Source organism: Podarcis erhardii (genome assembly GCF_964252035.2).
Source record: "Podarcis erhardii genome assembly, chromosome: 3".
Classification (NCBI taxonomy): Eukaryota; Metazoa; Chordata; class Lepidosauria; order Squamata; family Lacertidae; genus Podarcis; species Podarcis erhardii.
This window is the reverse complement of record NC_138507.1, coordinates 55,116,021-55,135,545: the sequence shown is the minus strand read 5'-3', so window position 1 is coordinate 55,135,545 and position 19,525 is coordinate 55,116,021. Positions and strand designations below refer to the sequence as shown.

The 19,525-nt window shown below is 42.2% G+C and overlaps 2 protein-coding genes across 7 annotated transcripts in view; one reads left to right on the top strand and one right to left on the bottom strand.

Moving 5' to 3' along the window:
* Positions 1 to 19,525, top strand: part of CEP85L (centrosomal protein 85L) — a 101,591-nt gene that overhangs the window by 42,741 nt on the left and 39,325 nt on the right. The window lies entirely within an intron of this gene.
* On the bottom strand, positions 1,057 to 17,934 carry PLN (phospholamban). 2 transcript variants are annotated; one of them, XR_014155053.1, is made up of 2 exons: positions 17,616 to 17,934; positions 1,057 to 3,278 (listed from the first exon to the last, which is right to left on the bottom strand). XR_014155053.1 is itself a non-coding variant. In XM_081856275.1 (2 exons), the coding sequence occupies exon 2, from the start codon at positions 12,657 to 12,659 to the stop codon at positions 12,501 to 12,503; it is 159 nt and encodes a 52-aa protein (XP_081712401.1). In that variant the 5' UTR covers positions 12,660 to 12,782; positions 17,616 to 17,776; the 3' UTR covers positions 10,725 to 12,500. The 2 variants fall into 2 exon arrangements, 1 of the variants encoding a protein (XP_081712401.1); XM_081856275.1 differs by lacking the exon at positions 1,057 to 3,278 and adding an exon at positions 10,725 to 12,782 and having other exon boundaries at positions 17,616 to 17,776.

The window sequence follows — 19,525 nt, the reverse complement described above, 5'->3', positions numbered from 1 at the left end:
TGAATGTCTGGAATACCTGAGTCAGTGATTTATGTAAGTTTTTGCTGATGCTGCGGAACCAAGGCTTCTTTCCCTTTTCTTTTTGCCTAGATTGTAGCAATTCATTAGAGTCAAATTTTGCCCTGAATTAGTTATAGATTTTCTGTTCTTGCAGAATTAAGCCCTACACATTTTTTTAGGTGACCGAGACACTTGCCCAGACCGTTCCATGTCCTCATCCATGTATGCAGCTCAGTCTGGAAGTTGTACGTCCTTCCCATCTCTGTAGCCAGGTGTCATTTGTGTAACCAGCTCATTCATTATTACAGCTGAGCCCTGACCACAGCACATGAAGATGGTACACTGATGCCAGCTACTTCACAGTGCCTGCAACTCCAAAAGTGAGAACCATGTGTTTTGGTGGGAGTTCTGAATTGCCCTCCAAAAGTAAAAGGTGGTGGGGGTTTTTTGTTTTGTTTTTGCAACTTAAAACAATTTTTTCAGGTATTTGTATATTGAGTTGCTCTGTTTTTTAGTTTCCTGGTTTTCTTAACTGCTGTTATCCAAAATAATCATAAACCAGTTCTATGGTTTGCTGTGATAGCAAATACCAACCTCAAGGTCAATGCAAAATAGAGGACTTCTATGACACAGTAATAGTAGAGCATTCATTATTCACTGAGTGCTGATGCAAAGAAAAACTGGGAACTGGGCTTCATACTCTGTATGAGAGTATCATCATGGGGAAAGAAAACATTGGCATCATTTCAACCCTGTAATGTGGTAAATAAAGGGCTGTGGAAGTGGTTCTGTTCACCATAGAACAGAGTTGGGAATGGTTTATGAAGCAGTTCAGAAATGTATTTATGTAGCAGTTCAGAGCACTTCACTTAACGTTATACTGTATTCCCAATTCTTAGAATGACTGTAAAATAGTCCATACTACTTCTTCACATAATTGCAAATGGAGGGTTGAGGATGAGAGAGCAATAACTTGCTTAAGGCTACCTACTGCATTTATGATTGAGGTGGCATTTGAACCAGGGACATTTTGACTTAAACTCTTAGCCCCAAGGCTACACTTGGAGATTTATTGGGTATGTCTCAATTAGGTACAAAGGAAAAAACAAAAACAACAAAGTACAATCTTTTTTCATTCTTTAGCAAAATTAAACTTTTGACACATATATCTGTATATTTAAATTAGTGAAATTCTTAACACTGGTAAGATACAATACTGTCAGTACATTCTGATATCTGTTGTATATATTACATATGTGAGTGTAGCTTTCCCACTAAATATGGACTTTTTATTAATCTCAGAGGACCTCAACAGTATGCAGAAAGTTGGAAAGACCTGTCCAGACTGCATATAAACTTTAATAACTGACTGATAACTGCTCAATTTTATGTGTTTTGCTTTAAATATTTTGGCTTGTGCCTTTGTAGATAAGAGTTATATTGCAAACCAGATCTTGGGAACCAAAGTGGTAGAATTCTAAGAATGCTGAGGGTAAATTGAATTCTTAGGAAGGTGACAACAGAAGTTCAGTATGCTTTTTTTAAAAAAAGAATTAAACACATAAATAAAATGCTTTCAAGGTTAAGGGCAGGAGAACGTTGGGGCTTTCAGTGTATATATGCAGAAGTTCTATTCTACTGTTACAGGATTGAATGGTCTTTCTGTTGGAAATATTCCCATGTTTGAAAACTTATGGGAATCTAAATAAAATGGTATTGCAACAGACTGTTCAATCTCTTTTGTTGTGATTGCCAATGTCTGATTTCTGAAATGTATACAGAAGTCTATAGTTGTTTTCCAATATATATGTGGTATCACAGACATTTGAATACTGTAATCTCTGAAATTGCTGAGCTTCCACTGGCTATTCTATTTAATGTAGTAGTTCTTGCCATCCATTCTGCTTCTGAAGGTGACTGTTTCCCTTTGATGGGCTTGCAGACAGACAGACATATCTCAGAAAGGTGCCCAAAGACATAAAAAGTTCCTATAGTAAATTCACTGAGCTGTTCATTCTGTGAAACAGATCTGTAGGCAAAGCTAGTGTAGAAGAAACATATGCATTCTGAATTTCACAAAGGTCTCTTTGAAAATTTGATTCCACATTACTGTATATTCACAACAATGAGCATCACAAGTAAAAGAATCATAGACGCATCTAAAAGTCATGTGTCATCTTAAAGACTCTTTGTTTTTTCTTGCCACAGATTGACATGGCTATCCCTCTGGAACTCTAGCCATATCGATCCACTGCTATAGTGTGTCCTTTAGAAATTCTGTGGCTTGAAAGACCAGTGGAACTAGCTAGAGACTAAATGGGAGCGTATTGGTCTGCTAAAAATGTTGTGACTAACACATTATAATGGAATAATACATTGGCCCATTTTCAGTGTTCAGAATAATTAACAGTGTACACCTTATGCATGTTCGCTAGTAAGTAAGTAAGTGCCACTGCATTTCATGGGTCTTATTCCTTAGTAAGTTTGGGTAGAGTAGGGCCCATCAAACACTGAAATACTCACTTCTGAATAAGCATGCAAACAATTTGGCTGTATTCCTACCCCCGCCACCTTACCTCCTCTAATTGTTTGCCCCCTATCCCCAAATAAAAGTCACAGGAAATTCCATGTTTGCTTCAAATAGATGTTCTGTCATTATTTTCTTCCTTTAAACAATTAGATGTCATTATTCTTTTTTTCTTTTCAGTATTTCAGGTTGTTGCGATGCACCTTTTGGGCTAGGTTTTTTCCTCTGTCCTACTTGTAGAGTCTGTAATCTCAGAAGTCCACAGTCTAACCATTCTTTGGTAGATATGTAAATATATCATATTGATGATTTCTGTTGGTGACCATGTTGCGGTTATTCTATACTGTAAGGGGGTAGTTTTTGTGAAGTACAGTCTTGCTCTTCAGTTTTTTAGGTTGTGGATTTTTCTGGGTTTTGTTTGTTTCAGTGTTTCTGTTCACAAAGTTTGAAGCTTCAAGTAACCATAGTGATTAATAGTAAACGTTCAAACAAAATGAAAAATTCACATGAGCTTTACAAGGATGTACATGAGAACAAGAACCAGGAAAATAAGTAGAAAATTGAGTAGAAGGTTGAGGCCTCTGTTTGCTGCAAGATCCATTGTAGGCATCTCTTGCACTTTTTATGTGTGCAACAGAATTTGTGATCACAGTTTTGAGTTTGTTCAGTTTCAGTGCCAGTGAATTAAGGTTGACAGATGTATATCACATCTTCAGTTCTTGGCTTTTTCTGAGCTTTTGCTGTCCAGCACCTAAGAGAAAATGGCTGATGAGCAACAACTAGAGAAACCAGTCCCACATAGATACTGCCCGCCCTCTAAAACACCCTTGAAAGGAGATGCAGAGAACTTTTTAATAAGTGCCATGTGTGGTGGGATAGTGTGCTGCTTGTGCGTAAAAGCTTGATCCCTCTGGGGTTTGGCTGGTCATCCAAACCGATGCACTAACGGAGCCCCCAAAGCATGACTCCGTCAGTCGCTGGTAGAATCTGACAGTGGGCGTCTACGGAATTTACGCCAACATAAAAGCTCTTTGACAGACATGCGCTTTCGAGACTCTCTGCGTGACAGTTTCCGGCGAAGGGTGGGCGTTCCCAACGGGGGTCCCGTTACCTCTCCACTACTCTCACTGGAAGCATCCCAGAGCCTCCCCTCCGCTGTGACTCCTGCACTCCCCCTGCTGGTTCCCTCTTCTACCGCAGATTCTCTCCTATTCTCCTGTAGCCTGTCCACTACCTGTCTCTCCGATGGCAGTTCCCTGACATCCACCTCCCCCCCAGGGCCCCCTTCACCCCCTCCCGCCTCCTCTCCCACTGGCGGTGAGGGCGGAAAGCCCCTGAAGGAACTCTCCTCGTCGTCCGAGGATTCTAACACTTCCAGCCACGGCGTACCGTCTCTCTCCCCGTCTTCCTCTTCTTCGTCGGAGTCGGCTTCTTCACCCACCCCTGACTCTGGGAACCCTTCAAACTCTCCTTCCTCATCGGTGGTCCCAAAGTGTTCCCTTCTAAATCGAGCCACGGGTTGCGGTTTTCTTGGGAAACGCTGATGAAATGTTTCTATTAAAACCTCGTCATTGACTACCTCTGCTGGTACCCAAGTGTTTTCCGACTCTGCTTCCCCCTCCCATTCTACCAGATATTCCACCTGATTCCCCTTCCACCTGGAATCAATGATTCCTGCCACGTTCATGTCGCGCTCTCTCTCTTCTATCACGGGCGTTTGGGTGGCCTCTCTCTCACGCTCCCCCCACTCGCGTCCCTCTCGGTACGGCGACAGTAATGACCTGTGAAATACTGGGTGTAATTTCATGTGACTGGGCAGCCTGAGTTTGAATGCCACTGGGTTGACCTGCTGTATGACCTCAAAGGGTCCCAATCTTTTGGGCCTCAATTTCTTACTCCCGCCCTTGAACGGTAGCCCTTGGGTGGACAACCACACCCGGTCCCCCACCCTTATAGTTTCACCTTCCCTCCTATTTCTGTCTGCTTGCTTCTTATATTCTTCCTTGGCTTTCTCTAAGTTAAGTTGAAGCTGACGGTGGATCGCCTCCATCTCTTCAAAAAAATATTCCGCCGCCGGCACGCTCCACCTCTCCCCTCCCTCTCCTGGGAATGCCCGGGGGTGACACCCATAATTTGCCAGGAAGGGACTCATCCCTGTGGACACGTTCTCCGCGTTGTTGTAGGCAAATTCTGCTAGAGGTAACTTATCCACCCAATCATTTTCTCTGTCTTTTACATAACACCTCAGGTATTGTTGTAAAACCCCATTTGCCCTTTCCGCTTGCCCATTGGTTTCTGGGTGCCGGGCAGTTGAGAAATTGAGTTCTACGTGCAGTAAGCTCATAAGTTTCCTCCAGAACCTGGAAGTAAATTGTTTCCCTCTGTCGCTGACCACCCTCAAGGGGGCGCCATGCAACTTGAAAATATGTTCTACAAACAACTTGGCGGTTTCCTCCGCTGTGACTGCATGTGAACAAGCTATAAAATGACACATCTTGGTTAATTGATCTACCACCACCATGACAGCTGTTTTGCCTTTGGATTTTGGCAGGTCCGTCATAAAATCTATGGATACTGCCTCCCATGGCCTTTCGGGCGTGGGTAAGGGTTGTAATAGCCCCGCTGGCGCCACCCTCTCTCCTTTCGCTCGCTGGCACCTGTCGCAACCCCTGACATATTCCCGTACGTCCTCCCTCACCTTGGGCCACCAAAACTCCCTGGTAACCAACCACATGGTTTTGTGCTGTCCAAAATGTCCCGCTGTGGGGCTGTCATGCAACTGCTTGAGTACTCTGCCCCTCAGTTCCCCGTCGGGTATGTACAGTGCCCCTTTGTAATACAACGCCCCGTTCTTTTCTTCGAACCCCCCTGTGTTCTCCTCTGTCCTCCGGAGCTCTCTGAGTTTCTCTTGGGCGTATTCATCGTTCTCCGTACCCTCTATCAGTTCCCTCTGCCCCACCAATGCCGCCCCACACACCCAGCGGTCTTCAGGGATTACATGCCTTGCCTCAGGCGCTCCCTCCCCCTCTAAGTACTCAGGTTTCCTGGAAAGAGCGTCCGCCCTCACGTTCTCGGAGCCGGGCACGTAACGAATCTCAAAGTGGAATTTGGAGAACTCCTGGGCCCATCTCACTTGTCTCTGGTTCAGCACTCGGGCTGTTCTCCAGTATTCCAGATTTTTGTGGTCAGTTCGGACTTGAACCTTGTGCTGCGCCCCAATCAGCAAGTGCCGCCATTTCCGGAATGCTTCATGAATGGCGAGCAGTTCTCGGTCGTACACTGTGTAGTTCCTCTCTGATTTGTTCAACTTCCGCGAGAAGAATGCACACGGTCTCCATTCAGACGTATCTTTTCCCGGCTGGAGAAGAACGGCCCCCACCGCTCGGTCTGACGCGTCAGTCTCCACTCTCATTGGTTGTTGTAGATCCACGTGCAAGAGTTGCTCTTCCGACGCAAACGCCTGCTTTAAGCGTTCGAACGCTTGTTGCGCTTCTCCCGTCCAAACAAATTTCTTTTTGCTACTAAGACAATCCGTGATGGGCGCTGTTAAATGGGCAAAGTTTTTGATGAACTTCCTATAGAAGTTTCCGAAGCCCAGGAACCTTTGCACGTCCTTCTTGGTCTTTGGTGTTTTCCATTCCAGTACCGCTTGAACCTTGCTGGGATCCATGGCCAATCCCTTGTCAGACAACCGGTACCCCAGGAATTCCACCTCCTTGGTATGAAACTGACACTTCTCCAGTTTCACCCACAGCCGGTTTTCTCGCAGCTTGCTCAGTACCTCTCTTACATCTCGCACATGCTGCTCCTCATTGTCTGAGTACACCAGAACGTCATCTAAGAACGCTACGCAGTTCTTGTAGAGCAGTGGCCCCAGGACGTGATTCATGAATGATTGAAAACAGGCGGAGCCCCCTTGTAATCCGAAAGGCATAACGGTGTACTCAAAGGCCCCCAAGGGGGTGAACATAGTGGTCTTCCACTCATCCCCCTTTCTCACACGTATCAAGTTATATGCCCCCCTAAGGTCCAGCTTGGTAAAAATTTTCCCTTTTCTCACCCGTGTTAGAATGTCATCAATTCTGGGCATAGGGAAAGTCACTGGTTCTGACACTGCATTTAGGGCCCTGAAATCACATACAAGCCTGGGCTTGCCTGTGTTTTTTTTGTCCACAAAGAACACTGGGCTGCCCCCCACCGCTCGTGACTCTCTGATGAAACCTCGCTTGAGATTCTTGTCAATGAACTCCCTTAACTCCTGCATCTCACTGTCTGACATTGCATACAGCTTGCCCACTGGCAATTGTGCTCCTGGGAGTAAGGTAATTTGACAATCAAAGGGTCTGTGCGGGGGCAGTTTATCTGCTTCTTTTTCGCTGAATACGTCAAGCAAGTCAGCGTATTGTGGTGGCACCCTCCCTTTGTCCATCACTTCCATCCCTGCTAGAGTGCCCCTGGCGCCTGCCTGAGCCTCTCCCTCCTTGCAGTGTTCTAGGCAATGTGCTGATCCAAAGGAAACCACTCTCTGATGCCAGCCTACTAGCGGATCGTGTAGCGCCAGCCAGCTCATACCCAAGATAATAGGAGCTCCTCCCAAGGTGGCTACGTTAAACGCTATCAGTTCGGTGTGTCGTGCCACCCTCATTATCATTGGTACAGTCTGTTGGCTCACTTCTCCTCCCAACAGCTCCCTCCCATCAATCGTGGTAACCTGCAAAGGCTTACTCAATGGGATAGTCTGTATTTGGTGTGCAGCTGCAAACTCTTTGCTCATGAAATTACATGAGCTACCTGAATCCAATAGCGCCTTTATCTTCAGTGGGTGTCCGTTTGCCAGTTCCAGCAACACCTCTATCACAAGCGCTGGTCTTGGAGGTTCCGGCGTGGGCACATTCATTACTCCCTGGCCTGGCTGCTGTGCCCTGATGTTGGCAACCAGGCGTTGGCTTTTACTGGCTCCGTGATTTCTTCTTCCTCCTTCCCCCCAACAGTTCCCGCCATCCCTTGCCATTCCTTCCTTTGCGGACAGACTCTGGCAAAGTGACCTGGCTGTTGGCAGAGATAGCATCTCTTGCCGCTCTTTCCCTCCTTCTTCCGCCCTTCACTGGTGTTTGAAACTGCGCGCGCGCGCGCTGTTCCAAGTTCCATCGGCTCTGCTGGCGGGAAAGGCTGCTCCGGAATCTCTGGAATGCGGAAGTCCTTCCAACGTTCCCCCTTTCCTTCCCGCTTTTCCATAGCTCTAGCTTCCTGGCGTGCCCCAATGGACAGCGCTGATTTAGTCAGCTGATCCATAGACTCCGCCCTAGGCGCCCGGGAAAGTTCATCTTTCACTGCCGGAGAGAGACCTTCTTCAAACAGCATTTGAATAGGTTCACTAGCAAGGTCCCACCCAAGTCTATGAATCAGCATGGTGAACTCAGTCCAGTACTCACGTACAGATCGGCTCCCCTGTTTACACGCCATTAACTGCCTGCGCACCACTCCCTGCTCGATCTCGCTGGAAAACATCAAGTCCATGGCGCGGAAAAACTTCATTGTGTCCTTTAAGATTTCATTATTGGCTGCCATCAGGGGCCGAACCCAGTCCCTCGCCCCTCCCTCTAGATGGCCAATCACGTACGCCACTCTAGAGTTCTCGTCGGGGAAGTCATCAAACAGTAGATTGAGTGCATATTGCATCTCTGTCCTAAAGGCTTGATAGTTCCGGGGATCCCCCCCAAATTTCTGCACCAGTCCAGGCACCCGTCTGGCAAGTGGGGTGGTCTTCCCCTTATCTGCATCTTGAGCCCTCCTCTCCTCGAGCCTCGCCGTTTGCAGTGCCAGCTGGACCTCCAACGCCCTGTACCTTTGTTCCAGGCTTGGATCTGCGCCAGCTCCCGCTCCTGCTCCTCCGGTTCCGGATGGTTCGCTCATGATGCCTTCTGCTTGCACAAGCTGCTTTCAAAGACTGTCAGATTGCTGTGGTGGGATAGTGTGCTGCTTGTGCGTAAAAGCTTGATCCCTCTGGGGTTTGGCTGGTCATCCAAACCGATGCACTAACGGAGCCCCCAAAGCATGACTCCGTCAGTCGCTGGTAGAATCTGACAGTGGGCGTCTACGGAATTTACGCCAACATAAAAGCTCTTTGACAGACATGCGCTTTCGAGACTCTCTGCGTGACAGTTTCCGGCGAAGGGTGGGCGTTCCCAACGGGGGTCCCGTTACCTCTCCACTACTCTCACTGGAAGCATCCCAGAGCCTCCCCTCCGCTGTGACTCCTGCACTCCCCCTGCTGGTTCCCTCTTCTACCGCAGATTCTCTCCTATTCTCCTGTAGCCTGTCCACTACCTGTCTCTCCGATGGCAGTTCCCTGACACCATGCTTTGCACAAAATGACTCGACTAAGGGGAGTTGTCTGTCTTATTGTGCCAAGTAGAAAAGTATTTTTTCCAAACAGCAGATGATGTTGTACAATAAAATGCACGTTTACCTTTATAACTAGTCACATAGCACAACCCTGCCCTCCAAGTTGCTAATGATCTGGATCTGTTCTCATTCTTAAATCATCTATTCACAAAGCACATTTAGAATTTAATATTAATAAATCAATGAATCCTTATCTGCAAAAAGTCCTTATACCATGCACTGTGGGTGCTTCTACTGTTTGTAGTACATCTTAGTTACCATATTTTTCTGTGTATAAGACGAGGTTTTTTTGCTAAAAAAAATTGGGGGTTGTCTTGTACACAGAACATGGGCATCTAGGGGAATTTTAAAAATATTTAAGCATATATCCGGGATTTTGCCTTGGGTGGGCTGAGGAGGTCCCTCCTGCTGCCATCCCCCCATCTCCCCCTCCAGGCTGCATGCTGGTGACTGGCTCGCCTCCTGAGACCCCTGCTGGCTCAACCACCGGATCGAGAGGAGCTGCCACCGCCGCCGCTGAGAGCTGCCTCAGCTACCTCTCCCTGCCCCTCTTTCCTTTTCCCCCTCTTCCCCTCTCAAACTCCCACCCTGCCCCCAGCCCACTCACCACCTTCCTCAGCTCAGTTTGCTTGACGGAATGGCCCATTGCAGAGCAGCCACTTCCTTCCCCCAGCTCCTCCTTGGCATCCTGCTTGGGAGCCTGCTTCCCCACAGCAGCTGCTGCCACCGAGGGGAGGGGGGAGCGTGTGGTGCCCCAGTCACTGCCTTTGCTTCTGCACCACAGTACACTGCATGCACCTCCATGCTGGAAACCTGGAGGCCGATCGCCTCAAAAAAGATCAACAACTTGTCACCGCCAATCATCCAGATTTTCACTTGTATTTTAGGGTTTCATTTTCATAATTTTTGGGTCAAAAAAAAGGGGGTGTCAAATACATGGAAAAATATGGTATGTTATATGCAGCTTTCCACCTTGATGAGTGGGTCATTGGCGAGTGGGTAATTAAACTTGGGAAAGGATGACTGGATACTCTGCCACCATCTCTTAAGTTGGAGCTTTGAGGAGGCTTAGGTCATCTTCACATCTGCACTGATCTGACTGTCTCCATCACCTACTCCAAGATAGAGAAGTTGAGGTGGGTCATGTGAATGCATAGTGATTGAGCCACTTGGAGTCTTAGTCTCTCCTGGCTCCAGCAGGAAAGACTGGAGACAGTCTTGGTGGTGGTGTCGATACAAGGCTCTAGCTCTGGAAAAGATTAAGAGAGCTATTTTTGCAGCAGATAGCTGTAGTTCAAGGAACACCTTTCCTGCTCTCTGTCAAAATGATCTCAACCTTTCTCCCTGGCTGCAAGGGGGCAAAATTGGGGCTAGACTTTTGCTACTTTCCACAGCGACAAAAGTTTGGAATCTGAGAACACAGCAATAGGATTGTTCCCAACTTCCTGCAGAGGCTCAGTGGTAGATCAGGAATTAATGCTATAATCCCACATGGCTTCACCTGAACACGTTGGGCCATTTTTTCTGAGTAAGCATTCATAGAATTGCTCTGAATGGGAGGGGCAAGGGCCCAGCCATACATTTTGACAGCTGCCAAAGCCAGCAAAAATTTCTGGTTATGTAGATTTCTCAGCAATTATAGTCCCCTTTGGGGGAAAGCTAAGACTGTTTAAAGCGGTGTGATACTGTTTTAAATGTATAGTGCAGGTGGGCCTCACTTCGTTAAATTTATTCAAGTTGATCAAATTTATTTACCAGTTTTAAATTGAAATAAACAGAAATAAGCCAAAAATGTCTTGCCAATCCATTAACCTTTATTATTTATCTTAAGAAGGAACCAAACCTAATGTGTGTGTTTTTCTCAACACGGGAAGATCAGTTCATGTGTAACATAATTAGAAGAGTACATTCTCAATGTATGAAACAATTATAATAATTTAATGAGTCATTAGACATGGTTGCTTCTTACCAGTTCAGCTAAAATGATCACATGTACACTTCATAGAAATGATAAGTTTGGTTTCAAAACATTATGAACTCATTTTTAACCATTGGTGGGGTCAGTGCCTAGAAAAGCTTTGACCATGGTTAAGGTTCCTGGGGAGTATTCAATCCTGTAGTTCTTCCGTTCACAATTATTAACCAAGGTAAGAAATTGAAAGCATATATGCCCAATCCATGAGTAAACTCGACTCTATACCTGCCCCCCAATATATAATATATAGACATCCATAGTATGATGTTTTGGCTTTTTTTGTACATTGTACATTGAAGCAAATATTCAGATCTCTGAATGCCATTTTAAGGAGTGAAATTTAAAAAAAACAACCCCACAAGCAAAGGACAAACTGCTTATATCAATACTTTTTTTTTTTTTACTGTATGGAAGCATTTATTCTGTTTTAAATATTACTGTGCACAGCCAAAATACAAAGCATTGACCTCGCACTTTCCCCATTCTTAGTGCTAGATTCAACTGATCTGGCACGCTAGAGGAAACCAGTGCTAGCACAACAGGGCTCCCCACCCCCGTCCCCACTTCACCCCCTGTGCCTCCCCATAATCTGCTCTGAAAAACCCTCAGAACAGTGTGCAGAGAAAGGGAGGGGAGATCATTCTGTCAGGCAAGAGGAAATGCTTGCACTGATGGAACAATCTCCTTAGCGCTGCATTGAATCCCAACCTTTACGTTTGAGCAAAGTATTGATATCAGTTTTACTTCATTACTTGGTTTTTTTGTGCACAAAACTCTTACTTGTCATACTCTATCTACATCCAGTGTCTTCCACCACTTTCAAATTACCTTACTTTAACACACAAGCGAGGATATGCAGTATTTGCAAATATATCTAATGCCTGAAGGTTTATTTACATTTGGCCACAGTTTGGGTCTCAGTGCTTCTTTCAGGCTGTTCTAGACAAATGCCATTGCTGAAAGGTGCAATATGCATGTCAGGTGGAAAATTAACTTCATTTAACTATGGGTTGATTGAATACGTTTATTTTTCAGACCGGAAAGTCAGTGACCATGTAATGGTTTAACATTAATTTCAAGGTTTCAGCCATAAACATGCTAAAGCAAGCTTAATAATAGTTTGAGTAAACAATCCAAGTACTCAAGATTTGAAAATAGGCTGTGCAGAATATTTTCTAAAGTATATAATTATCTAAGTGTACCTGTTAACAGTTCATTTAGCCTTGATCTCTACCTACCCATTCAAATGTGAACCCATCTCAGAGCCATAGTTAAAACTTATTGATGGTCATATGTAAAACTTGCTATTGGACATTTTATAGCTTTTTTTACTAACACATCAATTCAGTAAAACAAGTCTGTAACATACACTTAACAATACGTTTCAAGTCACTGTTCAGTACAGGAGCTTTTAACATGGTTGCAGTGGCTAATAAGTGAATAGTGCAGCCGGTTAGAAATTGTTTAGTCCGAATGCTGGACTTTCTTGTAAGGATTTCCTTGTGCTGGAAATTTCCTCTTTGGTTCTTTTCTCTCTCTGGCTGCTTTCTCCATTTGCACAGCGCAGTGAAGATCAATCAAAGAAGCCAGACTTCAAAGAAGCATCACAATGATGCAGATAAGCAAGAGGCATATTAAGATAAGACAAAAATTCACAAAGAGCTCTTGAAGCCTTTGGCGTGTTTGTGGGTTCACCTCAATAGTTGAGGCTCTCCTCATAGCAGACCGGGTTATGTACTGGACCTTCTCCATGGCAACAGGAAAGCGCAAATTTTAAGGAAGTGGGTTCAGATTTTTAAGAAGCAGTGGTTTTCAAGGGCAGTGCAAAGTGCTTAATATCTTCTTGTTTGCTTTGTTTTAAGAGTCTTTGTGGAGCTGGGGAAAGCAGGAAAGTGAAGGGTTAGAAATACAACAAACAGTGCATTGACCAGGGCAAGTGCAGATTATTTCCAAGTAAACAAAATGTTTGAAACAAGCATGTGAGATTTCTTTACTGTGTGAGACATTTATACATAGAAAACAAATCTTAACAATAAGACTAGACCTGCCTTTCAATAATAGCACACACACCAAACTTGTTCTCAAGACCACTGCGTATGATATGGAAAAGAGCTGTTTGCAGCAGGTTTACCATATACTCTTATGTTAAAACCATAACAAATTTGAAGGAGAGAGGCATGTGTTTAATATGTGGCTGGAATACACCTCCTGGGTATACACATGTTTGCAATTCATCATAGAGAGTAACAGTGGACATGCTGCAAACACGTCCATATCTTGTAAAGCAATCCTGAGAGATGTGGTTCATTTGCCATACCAGGTGTGACTTGTGACCCATTAAGCTGAATGTAGCCCACCAGCCATGTATGGTGGTTCACAAAGGGCTTGTTAAGCCTTCTGTTTTTAATGCCTGCCCAAGACTGCAAAAACAGTGAAGCTGTCAAGCTCTTGGCAGTCCAAAATGCATAGTTGGTGGGCTCTGTTCAGCTTAGATCACATTTGCAAAGGAATGTTTTATATAAATACACTCTACAACTAGGCTTGACTTTCCATTACTTTTTAGCTCTGTTTGATTCTGTATAAATGAAGGGCAATAGACCATTAGCCATTAAAATATTTGGCTGTTCAGTTCTTTTTTTCTTTTTCTTTTTCTTTTTCCGGTTTACGTTTGACAAGGGTAGATACTCTAAAACAGACACACACACACACACACACACACAAGGCAGGCACAAGACAACTCAAGGGACCTTGTAAAAACGGTGTTCCTTCTTCTAGCCAAATATGGACTCAGTTATGCTAAAGTGTTTATTCTACTCTAAGCAAGCCGTAGTGAATTAAATACTAACAGATTTGTATTAAACACCTTTGTTAAATATGGCGTGACACTTCACAGACATGTCACATAGCTAGCTGATGGAAATAGTTATCACTCTCTTGTTACTGAATAAAAAGCACAGATGCCCTCTTCCTGCATGTAATATTATAAGATGAAATTATTTGATGGAAAAACTCCACTCCCTGGGAGGGTCAGCAACATACTTCTTGATAGAACAGTATTTTTGGCAAGCTAGGCTGTGGCTTTTTCTGTAGTTAAGAACTTGGATTTGTCAACATGAGGCTTTTCAAAGATTAGATGATTAATCATAACATATAAGCAAACAGCTGTGATCTCATTTCACTGCAATACATATAGCTAGATGAATACTGTTGCCTGTCATTATTGCTCTGAAATTGGAGGAGAAGACATTGGAAGGACATCAGTGTTCCATTCATTGTTTTTGTTTTTGTTTTGTATCTCTGTACTAGACCTTAAAAGACATTTGAAGGAAACAAGAATCACATCCCAAGCCTAGGTTCATTTAAATCCCACTTTGTTCATTGGGGTAGTCTGGTCTATAATTATTTATATTTGAATCATTATATATATACACACACACACACACACACACACACACACACACACACACACATATACATATATACATATATATTTTCTCCTGTCTTGTTCTGAAAACTGAGTTTTTAAAATGGAATCCCTCAATTCCATTTAATTTAAAGTTTTGCTGATGTCAATTCAGACATCAAGTAGTTAGTACACAAAAAGTGGAGGATTCAGAATAAAAATGGGTTCTTTGATTACAGATGAGTGTCCACTAGATAGAAAAGAGGAAGAGGAGCAGTAGCTGTTGTTCTTTCATTGTTTTCTAATTTTATTTTATTTTTAAGAAAATGGTGAGTGCTGCTTCATTAGTCCACTAGAGGTCATCAGTTTACTGCTGATTTCCCCTTCTTGAAAGTTCATTCAGGAGAGACAGCTTATAAATGAGGGGGAGACCATTTGTTTCACAACATTTTTGAGGAATAAGTCTGTTCTGCTGGGAGTCAGTTTCTATTGTCCCTCTCCCAAAATTGTTTTGATACTGTTAATGGCAGCAGTTAATCAGTTATTTCTGTGCAATTGAAGAGATTTACTTTATCCCACTTAAATCAGTCTTGGGATTCGTTTAAGAGGCTGGGGGCAGATCTGCATCATATAATCTTATAATGTGCAGTGTCAGCCATCAGGTATAAGAAGAAAAGAATGATAAATAGAAGTGGTATATATGTATTTTTGGGGGGTAGGGAGACTGGGGGTTGGCAAGAAAGGACAGGAAACAACAGTATGGAAAAAGGAGGAATAGTGGTGCCCAAGAAGCTATGTGAAAGAAGCGATGAGCACATATATATTGGCTAATTAAGCAATCTGTGGCCTTTTAAACTGTTTGGGGGTTATTATTTTTGTTTGTTACTATGGTATACATTTTTGTGTTTTTATATTGTAAACCACCAGGTTTACATGCAGGCCAGTATAGAAATTTAATAAATAATAATAATAATAATAATAATAATAATAATAATAATAGAATTGGCTCAAGATTCTAGGGAAAAGGTGAGATGAGGCAATAAGAGAAACAGAATTGGGTTTATAGAATGTTAAGAAAAAAGGTTAGGAGAAAGTGCATATTTTCAGTCACAGAGAAAAGGCTCACTTTCATAACAGTGACAAAAGCTGTTTCAAAGAGAAAAACATAAGAGTGGACTGATCTCTTCTGACACATCAAAAGTAATAAATAAATAAATGTTTAGCTAGCCTGCAAGAAAAATGAAGCAGAAAAGAACTTTTTGGGCGTCTAAAGTGTGTTTTGAGATTTTCCTCCTTCCAGTGTAAGTTCCTTTTAAAAATAAATAAATAAATGAAAAAGCAAACACCCCCCCATTTTTTATATATAAAAAAACTAATACAAATAAAACTTTTATTAGTTTTATTATGCCCCATTCCCCACTTGAAAACATACAGTGAAATGGATCAAGTTTTGCTGTTTAAGTCGGTGAAGGAAGTTATCCTAACTTGCTGCAGAATTGCTCTGAGATTCTTCTGAAAGCTAGTGTTTGTGTCTGTGATAATGTAACAGAATTGGCTGTTATTCTGTGTTGCTGGTTTGTTTGTTTTCTCTCTCTCTCTCTCTCTCTCTCTCTCTCTCTCTCTCTCTGTGTGTGTGTGTGTGTGTGTGTGTGTTTTAAAAAAGGCCTCTTGTGGACAAAAATAAAAATGCAACTGATTGCTTTGAAAAATGTCTGTAATAGAAATTAGGTAGTATTAAAAAAACTACAAAATCAGGTACTCTGAAAATGGGGAGTTCTGTTTCTATTGGTGTATAAATAAGTGTTTTCACTAATATATATTTCTGTTACAATGTTAAAAAGGAATTCTGAGTATGCAAAACTTAATCAAATAGTAACGGCTTTCTAGTGAAAATACAGCTTCCCTCTAGCAACAAGGTTAAGTCTTTATTGATACAATAACAACACCTTTAAGTTTTGCTGTCACCTTTACGTGGGAAACACAGCAGAACATATTTCCAAGTAAACGTTCATGGGACTGCATTTTGAATTAAAACTCTGATTAGTGGGTGGAGAGAAAAAAAATGATACAGTAAATCTTGCCTTCAGCTCTATAAATAGTTCTCCCCTCTCTCAAACGGTAAAATGATTTTATTTGCTTCTTTTTCTGTTTTTGGCATATGTGCTCATGATTACAATTGTGAGTTGGATCCAGATTTACCGTAATCTTGCTGAGAGCTGACCCATTGAAATGACGACTAACTTAAGCCCCATTGAATTCAGTGCGTCTGTTCTTAGCATGACAGTGGGTTGGAGCCAACTAAGTCATACTTGGAGTAGACTCACTGAAATGAACGGAGGTGACTAACTTAAGACCATTGATTTCAGTGGGCATATTCTGAGTGTCCTTAATAAAACACTTCAGTGGTTGAAAACATTACATGTTACTTGTAAATTAACACTGTAGGTAGGCTGCTTGAAATAAACACCTAGTTAATGACAGTGGCTACAACCATGCACAAGATTAGGCTTCTTAAATCCCATTGTTTTTAAGTCACCTTAACTGTGTAGGTTTGCAGCCGCTGGCTAGAATCCAAGAAATCAGGCTACTAAATCTGTGCCCAAAATGTCATATTGGGCTTTTGGTGGGTTTTTTAAATAGCAACACCTATCCATGCCACATTACAAACCATTTTAAAACACCGAGGAGTTTAAAAATCAGTTTGTGATATGGCATGGGATGTCATGTAATTCTCACTGGCTATGCAGAAATCCTTGGGCTTCTTAAATAAATACTCTGGTCACAGGGAATATTAGTATTAGATGTGGCTTGCTGGGCTGTAGTAAAAAAAATACATTTACAAGTATACCTGTTTGTACTAAAACTGCTTAACTGCTAAACTAAAATGTAAACACTACAAAAATAAGATACTTTTACAAAAATAATAAGAATAAGAATATATTAACATTTTCAATAGAAAATTGAGAGTCTAGAAGGGAGGGGGGAATAACAAAAATTTCTGACACTGTGACAGCAAGATCCTTTGCTGTCCACAAAGCACTGAAATATAGCTTGATTCTGTCTGAATTCTTTTCTTCCCAAATCATATGCCCCGCCCCCTCTATGTACAAATGCTTTTGCTGTACCTGCATTTATTATCAAAAAACCCTAAAAAGATGCAGAAGGTAGCCAGTGTTGGAGTTCTGCATCAAGCTAATGTTTCTCAACAAAGGCTGCAGACCTCTCTCTTCAAGTAGGATAGCTAATTTAGAAACCCACAATCCCGTATACATTTTTTTTAAAAAAACAACAACATATTTCCTTACCTCAATAGCCAGTGATTTCTGAAATATGTGATGGTATGCTCTGGGAAACTACAAGGCTTCTCCGTCACCGAGTTTGTGGGAACAACTGAAGTTGGTGGAGGGAAAAAATAACAAAAGTTTCATAGGCAGGGCTCATGATGTCATCCAGGAATTTAACTCTAGTGATTGGTTATAGAAGAGGCTTTATAAGAACAGGGACATTGCACAGCTTACATCATTTAAAGCAGTGATATTTCGTTCTTGAGCTATAGGGAAGAGGAGTGAGTTAGAAAGGACTCTATATGTCTACAAATGTTATTGACATGTGAATTCAGTCAATAACAAGTGTACAGTGAGTACACATCACTTTCCAATGACAAAATCTCTCACTGTTTCCCAACTGGACTTACTGTTTTCGGTACAAAAATGAAAAACTGAAACACATGATTTTTATTTTGCACATGCTAATGAATATTAAGGACCAGTTTTTCCAGTGATCAGGACTCTAGTAATGCTTACTGTGGATTTGATCTAAACCTATCTCTCTCATGCCACACACTGCTTTTGAAATTATGAGTTTCAAAACAGTTTGCAGTATTAAGTGGCATCTGCTGTTCGGGGAACGGAAGGAATCAAAATGATCTCTTGTAGTGTTCCAGGAGTAGGTTTTCGGATTGTGCTGGAAAGTAAATATGGTAGCCTATTGTTCTGTACATGACTTCGAAAGAGCTCAAGAAACTTCACAATGTTATGGTAAATTTATCACACTGTTGGCAAATAGTTTCCATATTTGTTTCATAACAAAATATGAAATCACTTCCTAATGCAAGTGACTCCCCCCCCCCTTACATACCATGATGTTTGTAGCAATTTTACAATTTGTAGCAACTAGAAATTTTAGGAGTTATGCAAGTAGCACTCCTTATATCAGCAGTGTAGAGCTTCATTATTGTTGGGGTGATAGATCTCAGAGGCTTTCAAGAAAAATACATTTTTAGTTAAAAAAAAAGATCTTTTGTCAATTGGAAAGAAGGTACCATCTTGTTTTTATCACATGCAATTACAAATGGGATCACTTACATATGGATAGAATACAGGCTATTGAAAGTTGCATCTTGAGTTTCATTTAACACACTTGTTAAAAGTGAAATTTTGATGATTAAACATATGTAGTTTATAGCGTAGAAATGAGTTTAGAAAATACGCTTTATGACTGTTGTATTATGACGGTTCTAATATTTATGGACCATTCTTCCACAATTACTAGATGAAATTGTATTTAAAAAATCATTTCAGTGCAGAAAAGAATATTGTGAACCTAGGAAATCCCTTCTCAAATATCAGCAGTGTTCGAAACCCCCGTTGTTCTAGTCACACTTTGCGAGAAGGAATTTCATTAGTGCAATCAGTTTCTGACTTCTGGGTGCAGTACCTTGCCTAAGATTTCAGATTAAAAGTGCAGAGTAGAAGGAAAGGAGGGCCCTTTTTCTGCCTCCCCACTTCCAGCTACTCTCTGAAGACTGGAGAAGAGAGCTTAAGAATATTAGGGGGGTGGGCAGAGGAAGGACTAGACCATGTAAAAAATGAACATAATATTTTAGCTGCAGTTCATTCATTTTCATCTTTGTATTCTTGTTATTTAAAAAGTGTGCCTAGACATTCCTTTGTTGCACTCATAACCTAGGTTTAATGTGCCATTTAGCGCCTAGCTTTCATATCCTTTCACAGCCCTTTTCATGTTCCTCCTTTCTCAGTTCGTGTCTCTTCGATGTCCCCTTTCCTCAGACCCTTGTTTTATCACCTACTGTTGCCCTTCTTCTTTGATTATGAGCTATCTTGCCCTCCTTCCTTACTGTTTCCTGTGGCTTCTTTGCCCTCTGCTTCCTTATCTCCTGGGCTTGAAAAAAAAAGTTTTGTTTCCTATAGAATTG